The 13,865-nt window shown below is 41.0% G+C and overlaps 2 protein-coding genes across 3 annotated transcripts in view; one reads left to right on the top strand and one right to left on the bottom strand.

The window, feature by feature from the left end:
* Noc3l (NOC3 like DNA replication regulator) overlaps positions 1-10,032 on the top strand; it is a 36,607-nt gene extending 26,575 nt beyond the window's left edge. The window contains 8 exon segments of the mRNA XM_038322248.1: positions 1,642-1,714; positions 1,797-1,860; positions 1,942-2,013; positions 2,324-2,505; positions 4,070-4,198; positions 5,706-5,803; positions 8,209-8,293; positions 8,832-10,032. Of these exon segments, the coding sequence (XP_038178176.1) occupies positions 1,642-1,714; positions 1,797-1,860; positions 1,942-2,013; positions 2,324-2,505; positions 4,070-4,198; positions 5,706-5,803; positions 8,209-8,293; positions 8,832-8,960 (832 nt within the window). The 3' untranslated portion in view covers positions 8,961-10,032.
* Positions 10,033-11,611: 1,579 nt separating this feature from the next.
* Plce1 (phospholipase C epsilon 1) overlaps positions 11,612-13,865 on the bottom strand; it is a 275,418-nt gene continuing 273,164 nt past the window's right edge. For both annotated transcript variants that reach the window (XM_038322235.1, XM_038322240.1), the window contains exon 33: positions 11,612-13,137. The gene's annotated coding sequence lies outside the window, so the exon portion shown is untranslated. The remainder of the gene's footprint in view (positions 13,138-13,865) is intronic.

The raw sequence follows: 13,865 nt of genomic DNA, 5'->3' as shown, positions 1-13,865 counted from the left end.
ACTCATTTTACAAGCCCAAAAGAATATGAAATTTAAAATAAGCTTCCCCTCCTCTGCATGTGTTTGTGTCTCTGTCTCTGCTTGTCCTTTGTGAAGTAAGTGGGACCGTTTTGTAGTGTCCTGTACATTCCTTTAAGTTACTGGAGAGATCTTTCCATGGTAGCACATAGGGAGTATTTCTTTCTTTTCTTTTTTTTTCTAGACTTTTTTCTTTTTATCTTTGGGATTTTTGAAAAAAGGCCTCATGTAGCCCAGGCTAGCCTCAAACTTGTTATGTAGTCAAAAATGGCCTTGAACTTCTGATTATTCTGCCTCCACTTCCCAAGAGTTGGGGTTCTAGGCACACACCACCATCCAGTTTATTCAGTGCTGAGGCTTGAACCCTGAACCTTGTGCATGCTAGGCTTGCAGTCTGCCAACTGAGCTACATCCTCAGACCAGAGAATATATTCATGTCTTCAGGTACTTGTGCACACATATTTCCAGATGAAAGGGTGTTCTCATTTTAAATTCTGGTTTAAAATGCCACATTGCTTCCCACAAAATTGGTAGCAGTGTGTGTGGAATCTCTCACTTCTTTGTTCAGAGGTTTACACAGCTTTAGCTTCGGGGACTATCCTGGAACTAGCTCTTGTAGACCAGGCTAACCTCAAACTCACAGAGATCTGCCTGCCTCTATCTCCCAAGTGCTGGGATTAAAGGTATGCACCACCACTGCCTGGCAGTACTTCTGTACCTGATGCTTAGTAGTGTACCGAATATTCTAACACCTACCAGCTGAGAAGATTCCTGAACTCTGCTGCCTTAGTCATTTCAAAAAATAGAAGCCTAGGGCAGTCAAGTGGTGCAATGTAGTGTCATACAGTCATCAGGAGCAGAGCTTTAATTAGTCACCAGTCCAACAATGTTTCCAGTTTATTTTCAAGCTGTAATAGTGTCTATATTCCCAGGTTAAGTACCAAGGCTTGAACCTGAGACCTTGTATGTGCACTGCCTGGCTGTAGCTTCTTCAACCACCAAAGTTCATGTTCTCATAAATGGCAGAATCCTTTCTTTCTTTTTTGTTTTATTTTCTTTTTTGAGATAGGGTTTTTTTGTGTAGTCCTGGCTATCCTGGAATTCACTCTGTGGACCAGGCTGGCTTCGAATGGACAGAGATCTGACTGCCTCTGCCTCCAGAGTGCTGCAATTAAAAGCATGTGCCACCACTGCCCAGCAGAATCCTTTCTTTCTTACTGCTTCCTGTTTCCTAAGAAGTTATTTCTGCTGCCTCTATGTGGGTTGTAGAAAGCTAGTGCATTTAGTCAGGGCAGTTGTTTGCTCTTGGTAACTTGTTTCTCAGGACAGTGTTTTTACTGATGCCTCATCTATTCCTACCAAGTATAATGTCCAGCAGTGGGAGAACTGTGTAAAAGGTCAGTCTGGCCAGCCAATGGTGGTACACGCCTTTAATCCCAGCACTCGGGAGGCAGAGGCAGGCCAGGCTGAATTAAGTGAAAGCTGTCAGTGATCACCTAGTTCCATTATGACTAACAGTTTGAAATAAGTAATATTTAAAATGCAGTTTTAAAGTCAAGCTATTTTTACTTGTTTTATTTCTGCTTTTGGATTATTTAGTAACTCAGTTTTATTTGACTCTAGGTTTGCACATCTTATAAATGTGGAGTTTTTTGATGATTTGTTAGTGGTTCTTCATACCCTCATTGAGTCTGGTGTAAGTAGCTATTAGTGGATTGTTTTTTCATGATAGAAATGGTAACAATCATTCTTAGTTGCTAATTTTTTTTTTTTTTAAGAACCTAAGTTATCAAGAAAGTCTTCACTGTGTTCAGACTGCTTTTCATATTCTTTCTGGACAAGGTGAGTTGCTGTCTTAGCTTTATTTGCTTTATTCCTGAAGACTGTAACTTAACCTAATTTGTGTTTGTTGTCATCTCAAAGGTGATGTTCTAAATATCGACCCGATGAAATTCTATACACATCTCTACAAGACATTGTTTAAATTACACGCAGGTATGTTCTTAGAAGAGTCTTGTTTGGTACGTATGTATAGTCTGAGACTATGTTATGATCATAATTGTAGAAATAGGATCTGGTGCATAAAATGCGGGCTTATTCTTGCCGTGCGTCTGTAGTTAATGTTATATAAAACTTGGGGTGGACAGGAAATGCTGTAATGCAGCCCAGAGCATCCCTGAGCCTTGCTCTACTGAAGGAGGATGATTTGCAGCAGGATGATGATTCGTCTTGCGGGTTTTCTGGAGTTCAGATGGTTGCATAATAAAAGCATAATGACGTTGACTCTGAAGGATGTCTGTTCTAGGTGCTACCAACGATGGCATTGAGATTGTGCTCCACTGCCTTGATGTTATGCTAACCAAGCGCAGAAAGCAGGTTTCTCATCAGCGAGCTCTTGCCTTCATCAAGCGCCTCTGTACGCTTGCTCTTCAGGTTCTTCCAAATTCAAGCATTGGCCTTTTAGCGACTACCAGAGTACTGATGCATGTAAGTGCTGGTGTGAGGACATCGAGCCAGGTTTTCATGGTGTGCTGCACTGTGCTTGTTCGTGTGTCTCTGTCCTTGATAGTTATCATCGTTACTAAAATAATCCGTAGCCAGGTGCAGTAACTCGTGCCTATAGTTACACCGGGGGCTGATGCAGGAGGACAGCTCAAGCCCAGGAGTTTTAGGCCAGTCTGAATGGCAGCCTGGGAGCCTGTCTGGCCTCAGACTCACAAAGACCTGACTGCTTTTGTCTCCCAAGTGCTGGGATTAAAGGCACGTGACACCAGCTTAGTAAGATCACATTTCTTTAAAAGGAAAGGGGGGGGGAGAGAAAAAATTCATATTTGTAACAAAATCAGGTACTAACAGAAACAAAGCAGTTTATGATACCTCCTGAGGCAGCCATTTTCACCACTTGGTGTCTGTCCTTACTGCCCTGTATTGAGCGTCTGTGCAGCATACAAGCAACCTTTTGTTTTTATGGAAAGGAGATGCTGTGAATTGTGTTATATACTGGGTTTAGAATGAATAATGATAAATATTGTCATGTCAGTATAAATTTCCTACTTTATGTTTTTAGTGATTAAAGTTTTCTAGTTCTTTGTTTAGCAAATACAGTTCTTACAGTGCACTTGCCATTGTTATAAGCACTTCACAAACAAACATTACTTGGTTTTTATAACTGAGATAACTAGCAATTCTTACTCGTTCTGCTTTACAGCTGGGCTAAGGGTGCAGAGGAGGGAAGTGACTCAGCCAGCAGTCACAGAAGTCACTCAGCAGCGGTGCTGGTGGACTGTAAAGGTGGAGCAGCCAGCATGCCCTAGTTACTGCCCAGCTTATTGCCCACCCTCTGCCCACTTGCAGTGTGCCCGATAAACTGTTGTGTGTTAATAGGCAGAAGTGGGTTTCTCATCCACAGCTGCTGCTTTGTTTTCCTAGTGAATATAGAAATTGCTCGTGAGTCATGCTATATGCCTTGCTCAGCCTTGATGGGCGCAGGGAGGGGTTTGGTCTGCCTCAACTTAATGTGCCAGGCTTTGTTGACTCTCCGTGGGAGAAATGGTAGGGGGAGTGGATGAGGGACAGGTTGGGGGGAGTGGGAGGAGAGGAGGGAGGGGATCTGTAGTAGTTGGTATGTAAAATGGATAAAAAATTATAAAAATAATGCCATAATATTTCTATAACAAAAACTCTTTGCCAGTTGATGGTGGCTCGTGCCTTTATTCCCAGCACTCAGGAGGCAGAGGCAAGTGAATCTCTCTGAGTTTGAGGCCAGCCTAGTCTGCAGAGTTAGTTTCAGGACAGCTAGGGTTGTCCTGTTTCAAAAATGTCAAAAAAAATTTTGCTAAAGTGAGATTGGAAGGTGGGAAGAATATGCTATCTTTGCAGATTTGATAAGTCTCTCCAAATCAAATGATAAAGATGTAAATTGTTTCTTATTAAAACTAGGCTTGAAAGATGTAAAATTGTAGCCCTTAGTATAACCACAAATTTAAATGTAAGAATAGGCCAGTTTTGTTCTTTAACTTAGTTAATTCTTCCTTTTCATGTGATGTTGCAGACTTTTCCCAGAACAGATCTGTTGCTTGATAATGAGTCTCAGGGCAGTGGGGTGTTCCTGCCTGAGCTGGAGGAGCCAGAGTACTGTAATGCACAGAACACCGCACTGTGGGAGCTACACACACTGCGGGTAAGGGGCCCTTCCTTCCCTCCATCCTCCATTCCCCTCCCCTCATTTCTTCCTCCTTTCTCCTCTCTTTCCTCACATGTTATTGGCAGAGTGCTCATGTATGTGCTCTGGAGGGTCTTCTGTACTGTAGTCCGTAAGCTGTTGAGTAGTTTTCTGAAACAGGAGAGAGTGTGGGTAGACTTGTCATGAGCTTAAAGAGATTTATTGAAGGTTCCCTAACACTATTCAGAAAAGGCAGGATTTCTTACCAGGCATATTTATACTGTATTGGATCCTACAAGAAGACTTCGATAGCCTCCATTGCAAAGGAGGTTCACCTACAGTGCCAGGAACCCACAGTGAGGCCAGCATTAGAGTGCCCAGTAGAAACTGTGGGGAATTACTTTTCACTATGAAATAGAAACTATCTTTTGATGGTTCTTTTTTATACTGTTAACTTGGTCATTTCACAAATGTGTATTTTTTTTTTACATTATTTTGTGTATGAGTGTTTTGACTGCATGTGTACCTGTGTACCATGCATGCAGTGCCCTTGGATGCCAAAAGAGGGTGATGGTTCCTCTTGGAATTGGAGCTACCGACAGCTGCCATACTGGTGCTGGGAATTGAACCTGGCTCCACTGGAAGGGCAGTCAGTGCTCTTAACCACTAAGCCATCTCTCCAATTCCCAGATACGTATTTTAATCCTGAGAGTGAAGGTACTGTTCTTTTTTTGAGACAGGGACTCTCTTTGTAGCCCTGGCTGTCCTAGAACTCAGAGATCTCTGTGAGACCTCTGTCTCCCAAGTGCTGGTATTAAAGGTGTGCTTTACCACACCTGGCTAGTAATATTCTTTAGCCTTTTAAAAATTTTACATTTTAAAAATTAAAGAATAATTATATCATTTTCCCTTTCCATTTCTTTTCTCCATCCCCTCTCATGTCCACCTCCCCTAATTCCCTATCAAATTAATGACCTCTTTCTTTATATATATATATATGTGTGTGTGTGTGTGTGTGTGTGTGCATGCTTATACACAAACATACATACACAAATTATGTATAATATAAATACATAAACACACATAAATGCATAAATACAACTTGCCAAGTCTGTTGGTCGTTTCATATGTATATGACTTCAGGGCCGACCACTTGGTATTGTATAACCAGTTAAGGGAATCAACCCTGGGGAAGACTAATTATCCCACTCTCTGCAGTCCCTAGTTACCTGTAGCGCTTTGCTTAGGCACAGGGCCCTTGTCAGAGTGTCTCCTTTCACATTGGTAGGTTGCCCTTGTTCAGATCTTGTTTAGGCAGCCATACTGTTGGGTACCATGTGTGAAGCTTCCCTGGCATTTGTAGGAGATAGAATCTTGCAGCAAATTTCCTGGTCCAAAGGCAATACTCTTATGTGATTTGTATACATGTTTTTGTTTTTCGTTTTTTTAAGAAAGTTGCAAAATAAGCTGTAGCTTGTGTTTTAGGAAGTACTGACCTGCGAATAATGTGTCTTTTCCTCTTCAGAGGCATTACCATCCTGTCGTGCAAAGATTTGCAACTCACCTGCTTGCTGGGGCCCCAACTGAAGGCTCCGAGGCCCTCAAGCCTGAGCTGAGCCGAAGGTACCGTTTGACAGTGCGTTGCTTTATGTTTCTGCTTTTTGAGACAGGTTTCTCCCTGTGTCACCTTGACTGGCCTGGAACTCAGAAATCTACTTGATTCTGCCTCCCAAGGGCTAAAAATGTGTGTCACCTGACCTGTTTGGGATTTCTTTTTGTTTTGTTGTTTCGCTTTGTTTTTTGTGCTTGGGACCAAACCCAAAGCACCAACTTATTCTAAGACTTAAAAAACTCTGAAACTGGACTTCGTCCTTTTATATTTGTGTGTAAGTGTGTTTGTGTGGGTGCACATGTGTGTGTATAAGAACTTCGAGAGGCTAGGGTCAGATTGTCTATTGTTCCTCAGAAGCCAGCCACGTTATTATTTTGAAACAGGATCTAGACTTGAACTAGTCAGTGAACCCCTGCCATCCTGTTTATTAGCCTTTCCAGTTTGGGAATTACAATTAACTACATGTGGCTTCTTTTATTTTATTTTTCTTTTTAATATGGTGACAAGGATTGAACTCAGATCCTCGTGCTTGCATGATAAGCATATAGCAGCTAAGCCCTCTGCCCTGCACCAGGTTTTTCTTTTTTCTTTTTATAAGCCCATAGAGTTTTTAAAATTTAGATATTATGTGAATTGTAGGCTACTGATTTCATACTGTCTTTAAAGTCTGAACAAAAATGGAATTTTGTTTAATTGTTCGAGACAGGGTCCCATGGAACCTGGAATGGCCATAAATTTAACCATATAAGAATGTATTTATGTGTGATGAACTTCCACTCTTGATCCTCTTGCCTCCACCTCCCAAGCACTTGGGACTACAGGTGTGCACCACTGTGCCTGGCTAGTTGTTACCCTTTAAGATTGGAAGAATTCACTTAAAATTCACTTTTCGTGCTTGTCTTGAAATATTAGATTTAGTTATTTCAAATGAAAAAAGTTAGATTTATTTATGTTTATGAGTGTTATGCCTACACATATGTGTCTGTGCACTACATATGTGCTGGGTGCTTCAGGGGATCAGAAGAATGCATCACATTCCCCAAAATTGGAGTTAACCACTGAATCATCCCTTCAGCCCCTATTTTGTATTTTTAAATTGCTAATATAGTTAGTCAGCTGCTGTGCCCTCCAAATGAGGCTCAACTTTACTGATTTCTATAAGTCCTTTGTGGGAAATAGAGATAATTCTTGGTCTTACCAAATACAGAGGCTGCTTTTTTTTTTTCACAGCCTCCTTGTCTGCCTCTAGCCTTGTTCCTTTTTTTTTTTAAACTTATGCATCGCAAGGAACATAAGCAAAGATCTGGCACGCACTGACGAAGCGCTGTTCATTGAGTCATATCCTCAGCTGACCCCTACTAACACTTTTTTTTTAAAAAAGGGAAAAGAGTAGATTCTTCGTCGTTGTTTTTAGTAATTCTTCTGGCGTATTTTCATTAATCATCGTGATCATTTGCCTCCTCTGTGCCAGTTTTCCTTTTCTGGGGTAAGATGAAGCCCAGGTTTGTCTGTAAGGCTTGGTCAGTAGAAAATGCTTTCTTCTCTTGGGGAATGAAGCGTGGGGTGTGAGTGCAGTCCTTGCGTCTCTCATTAGAGTAATGTGGCTCCTAGTAGCCCCAGCTGACCAAGGTTTACTTACATGGTCTGGGTATTGACATATTTTCTGTTGTGAATGTCCTGTCCTTGTTTTTCATCTGGGTTAATAGCTGAAGGGTTGAGTGATATTTAAAGTCAATGGATGACCAGTCTGTCTCACTCCTCTAGTTCCAGTGACAGATTTAATTGCTTATCATCAATATCACTAGTTGTATTGGGATTCAATCATACGAGCTGGTCGACATCTGCTTAGCAATCTTCCTGGGCTGTAGGCCTGCATTTCTGAGTGTGCATACTAGATTTTTCTGAGGTAACTTTAGTAAGATAGTGTTGATACTACAGAGGAATTAGGTTTTATTTATTTATTTATTTATTTATTTATTTATTTATTTATTTATTTTGGTTTTTCGAGACAGGGTTTCTAGAGCCTGTCCTGGAGCTAGCTCTTGTAGACCAGGCTGGCCTCGAACTCAGAGATCCACCTGCCTCTGCCTCCCGAGTGCTGGGATTAAAGGCGTGTGCCACCACCGCCCGGCCTAGGTTTTATTTATTTAGTATTGAGACAGGTCCTCTCTAAGTACCTCTGGCAGTCTAAGAACTGCTTTGTAGACCAGGTTGGCCTTGAATTTGCAGAGATTCGCCTGCCTCTGCCTCTCAATTGCTAGGATTAAATACGTGCGTCACCAAGCCTGACTAGTTTGTATGTTAAATGAATGAGCTGATTGAATGCTTGATGTTATTCTTCAGATACAGTGTAGCTCTTAAAGTCATATAGCTAACAGTAGTTTCTCTGCATATTTTAATATTTTTTAAATTATAGATCTGCAGTTGAACTTTTTGAGACTTACAGCATGGCAGCAATGACATTCAATCCTCCTGTTGAACCTTCAAACTCTAAAAAGAAGGTATGTGATACTTTTTTAATAGAAGAAATAAACATTGAATCAGTGTATTTATTATCAATTCAACTGCCAATTTTCTTTTCTTTTTTCCTTTTTTTTTGAGACAAGAGTATTGCTTTGTAGTCCAGGATGACTTGAACTTATGATTGTTTTGCCTTAGCCTTCCATGAATTGAGACTACAGGTTTTGACCGCAAAGGCCTGGCTCAAGGAGTTGAGAGTTGGTTGGATGCATGGGGCTGAAATTCTATAGAGATGGTTGATAGTTGATAAGATTTTCTTTCACTATGGGATCGTCCAAGACCTGATTGGACAACTCTCATTACTATATTTCTTTTTTGTTGTTTTTATTTGTTTTGAGGCAAACAAATTCACTCTGTCTAGCTCTGGCTGGTCTGGAACTCATTTTGTAGACCAGGCTGGCATTGAACTCACAGATCCACCTGCCTCTGCCTCCTGAGTGCTGGGATTAAAGGTGTGTGCCACCACCGCCTGGCACAATATGAGTAGTTTTAACTATAAATTTTAACCTTTCTTTCCAGGATAAATTTTTACAAGGAGACTCATTTTTGAATGAAGATTTAAATCAACTAATCAAAAGATACTGCAATGAAGCTGCTACTGAGATACCGCTGGATTTCACCAAATGTTTGAAAACATCTTCACAGTAGCCTAAAGGTGAAGAGTCAGTGGACTGTCTTATATATTTATTTGTATGTGCATATGCAGAGACACATACAGATACATGAGAGCCTTTTTCTTTGTGTACAAGGAAAACTTCCTAAGAACGATTATATAAGAACTGAAACAGAGGCCACAGAAGACGCTGCTTATTGATTTGTTTTTTATGGCTTGCTTGGCTTGCCTTCTTATACAACCCAGGCCAGCTTGCCCAGGAATGGCACCGCCCATGAGGTGTGGGCTGAGCCTTACCACATCGGTTATTAATTTTGTAAGCACCCTACAGACATTCCTATATGCAAGTCTGGTGGAGGTAGTTCTTCAGTTGGGGTTCCCTCTTCACAGGTGACTTTAGTGTATGTCAAGTTGACAAAAACCGAGCAAGATAGTTATTAAATCCTCTTTATAACTAAATAAATATTGTGATTGCAGCACCATAGATGAAAGCAAAAAAGTCTTAGTAAGGATTTTTAAAAAATAGCTTAAAATTAGACTCTTGTTCATTGGCTTCTATTGAATGATACACGTATAACCAGATCTGACCTTTAGAAGGAATGAGTATTTCCCGGGGTGTGTGGGTGCATCACTTTGATCCCAGCACTCCAAAGGCAGAGGCAGGTGGATCTGTGAGTTCAAGGCCAGTCTGGTCTACAGAGTGAGTTCCAGGACAACCAGGACTTTTATACCGAGAAACCCTGTCTTTAAGAAAGAAACAAACAAAAGATGAAGGAATGAGTGCTCTTATGGCTAGTTCAAAGAAAGTTGAATGCGATTCTGGAATCTGTGAAGCTGTGTTCTTTACATTAGAGTGATGGGAAAGTTGCTGAGTAGGACGCAAGTAGGGCTGAGGTGTCTGCTGTGCTGCAGCGACGTGGGTGCTGACTAGTGAAGTGGGGTTTTTTAAATTCTTACAGATAAAAACTGTAAATGCTTATAAATAGAGTTATAGACCATTATTTTATATAGTAGCTATTGCCATATTGTAGAGGTGACTTATGAAATGTGTACATAGATATTTTCTGCTATTAATAGTTGAATAAAATAACTTCCTTTTCTACTTCATAGACTTGTGGAGGTTTTGTTTGTTTTTTATTTTTAGTGAAAAGCAGTTCAGGTAAATAGACTGTTAAATTCAGCACCATAGAAGCCAGTCTTTCTAGGCCTTAGAGCTCTTTCCTCATGAAAATATGAAAACAGAAAATCCCTTTACCATCCAGCAGACTCAGGAACAGTGAGTGACCAATTAACCAATTTAAAGCCAGCTCTTACTCCTTCTGAGAGTTAAGCTGGGTGTGTGGGTGTCTGGGCAGAGAAGAGGTCGGCAGGTATTGGCACTGGGGGAACAGTTACCAGCTGGACTCGAACATGAGCGTTCTCTCTCCCTCTCTCTCCCTCTCTCTCCCTCTCTCCCTCTTTCCCTCCCTCCCTCCCTCCCTCCCTCCCTCCCTCCCTCTCTCTCTCTTTCTCTCTCTCACCCCTCAGTCCCACTTTATAACTTGGGTTTTACTGGAACTCAGAGAGCTCTGCCTGCGTGTTCACCACCATGCCCAGCCTAAAAATATTTCTGGAGCCACATTTATTTTTAAGGCTTTATTGTTTCTTGTTTTGTGAGTTCCCGTGTAGTCCTGGAACTCACTATGTTCACGAGGCCAACCTTGAACTCACAGAGAAACTCTTGACTCTGCCTCCCATTACACCCAGCTAAGGCTTGATTATTGATGAGAAAAGGTATGTTTCAGCATACAACTTTCTTAAATTCTACTGCGTGACTAAAAACATTTCAGGAATGTTAGAAATATGTGTATACACAAGCAAAAGGTCTATCTGTGTATCTGTATCAATTGTTTTCTAACACCGATACTAAGATCTATCTGTGTATCTGTATCAGTTGTTCTCTAGCACCGATGCATTTGTGTTCCACTTTGGCAGCAGCGACATAGATAAGTGAAAAGACAGTTTTCAAATAGAAATGAACTGATTGGCTATTTCATGACTGTTTCTTGTCACAGTTGGACCATAAATCTATACAGCTAGCATTTGAATGACATACGTATTTGAGGATGAACTATATGTGTACATTAACTTTTTATATAGGCTTATTAATGTTTCCCTTCTTGGAGATAATTATTCTAAGCATTAATAATCACAGGCACATATACCTTGAGGGTTATATTAAACTGCGGCCTTAATTCCTTTGAAGACAGCTCTTGAGCACCTACTGTGTGCTCAGCAGCACACTAGGCACTAGAGTGAAACAGCCTTGGTCCTCCTGCATCTTTGATGCCAGGTCAAGTAATTCATAGTTTAAAAATGCAGCATTACCTAGCTCAGTGTCAGAACCATTTGATCTCTTTCATTTATAGAAACTTGATAAAATGTCTCCAGGATATGTTTTAAAAATGCGGCAGTGCTGTGCACTTGTTACAGACCCATTACTTTATTTCAAAGGGAACCTTTAGTGCTGTGCAACTGTCCAAATGAGAATCGTCTGAGTTTTGTTGGCAAGAGAATGGTGGCGCAGCAGGGCTCTTCCACCGACATGAAAGCTCTGCAGTGTATTTTTGACATGTCTCCTTTTAGATGCGCAAAGAAGGGATTTTATTCATTCTATAATTGGTAAAGGAAACTCTCCAAGCAAAAGTCAGGATTTTTAGTGTGCTTTATAATTTGAAGAAAAATGTCTTCAAATGGAACAATGCCAATAAAAAGATAAAATGTAGGCTTTATTCTGAAGGAACATGTATTTCAGTCTGGTAAGTCACAATTTGCATCATTTCAAGAATGAGAAGAATCCATCACACTTAGTTGACTTTGTTGTTGTTGTTTTGTTTTGTTTTTTGAGACAGGATTTCTCTTTGTAACAGTTCTGGCTGTCCTGCAACTTACTTTGTAGATCAGGCTGGCCTGAAACTCAGAGAGACCCACCTGCCTCTGCCTCTGCCTTAAGCGCTTGGATTTCAGGTGTGCACCACAACTGCCCAGCTAGTTGACAGTTTTGTGATGGACAGTTTTATAAATAATTTACATCAGATGACAAGTGTGACTCGGATTCGTGGCTCTTCAGTAAATCATATGCCATTGCACTAGATGTCTAGCCCACGTTTCATGTTCAAATGTTTTATTTTTAGGATGTCTTAAAATAGATTGAACCAGTAATGCTTGTAACCCATAGCAATATCAAGAAAGCTATGTCTAATAAATACACAAGTACAGTGTCAGTACAAACATTGCAAAATAAATAAATCTACTTTAAACATCAACTTAGTCTGCTTTTGCTTTTTAAAAATGATTAATCTTATTAAGACATCACAATTCAGTAGATATTAAATTGTACATCATTCTAAATTCATTTTGTGAGAACTGAAAATGGAACAATCCGTGGGCATATGAATAATAGCTTTTGAAAAAAAAAGAACGTTTCTATTTGCAAAAAGGCAGCCTAAAGAGTGCACCTTGGTACACAATATAGGAACTAATTTGAATAATTGTTAACAAACCTTACAGGACACATTTACATTTCCAATGCCCTAGACTTCCACCTCTCATTAAACCTATGGCCAGTTCTCAAGGTTTTCCGATCACTGTGCCTCTGGTTCCCAGTTCTCCATGTTGGGTCAGCCAGCTGGTCCTTGGGCCAAAGTCATGTGTTTTTGTATGACCCTTAACCTTAAGAATAGCTTTTACAATCTTAAGTGGTTGGAACACTTGAAAGATTTATGATATGTGAAAATGATATGAAATTCCAAGTCATGTGTCCATAAATAGAATTCTGTTGTTCAGTCATGTTCATTCTTGTACCTGTTGTCCGCAGCTGCCTTTTGCACTCCTGTGACAGAACTGAGTCGAAGCCACCCGAAGCTGTATGGCCCCGACCCTAAAATGTGTACCGCCTGTCCCTTTACAGATGACGCTGGTTGCCTTAAGCCTGGGCCTGGCTTTTCCACCTGTAACATCTGTGCAATGCCCTGGGTGTCCTTGCTCCATTCCTCAGGAAATCGGTTGGCAGCCCCGTGCCACTCGGCTTGTCCTCCCCGTCGCGTTCCTCACATCAGGTGTGAAGAGGGCAGGAGTTGAGAAACCATCACTTTCCAGTTTCCATTTGATGGAAGTAAAGTATGTTTTCTCCACCATGTTCATTCTTCGGCGCTTCTCACCAAGGATCTTCACCTGTAACATCATCCACAGGGGCTTATCAGTGGGTTGAATACAAAGAAGTACAACATTTACAGCCTGCCCAGGATCATTGTTCAGCTACAGAAGCCCACAGCTCTCATGGCTTGTTTGGAAGGAATCACTTTCTACAGTGCAGTGTTAAAACACGGTGTCCATCGAAGGTAAAACAATGTTGATTCTGTTGGGGCACACCACATTCTTTTTTTTAGACTTTATTGTTGTTAATTGAGCTATATGTTTTTTCCAACTCCCCTTCCTTCCTCCCCTCTCCCCTTCCACACCCACCTGCCACCACCCCACACTCCCAATTTACTCAGCAGATCTTGTCTTTTAGACATAAAGCAAAGAATAACTAGCCTACAGTCCATAACCCCAGAGTACCTAAACAACAAAGAAGAGGAAGGAGAAAAAGACAAGATCTTTTTTTAAATGATTTATTTTGTGTACATTGGTGTTTTGCCTGCATGTGTGTCTGTGTGAGGGTGTTGGAACCCCTGGAATTGGAGCTATAGGCAGTTGTGAGTTTCCATGTGGGTGCTAGGAATTGAACCTGGGTCTTCTGGAAGAGCTTTTTAACCTCTGAGCCGTCCTTTTCAGCCCCAGGAATACCACATTCTTTACCAAAACTCTTGGTTTTTCGAGACAGGGTTTCTCTGTAGCTTTGGAGCCTGTCCTGGAACTAGCTCTTGTGGACCAGGCTGGCCTTGAATTTACAGAGATCT

This window comes from Arvicola amphibius, chromosome 1 (assembly GCF_903992535.2).
Source record: "Arvicola amphibius chromosome 1, mArvAmp1.2, whole genome shotgun sequence".
Taxonomy (NCBI): domain Eukaryota; kingdom Metazoa; phylum Chordata; class Mammalia; order Rodentia; family Cricetidae; genus Arvicola; species Arvicola amphibius.
The sequence above is the reverse complement of the archived record's forward strand: the minus strand, read 5'-3'. Positions and strand labels throughout refer to the sequence as shown.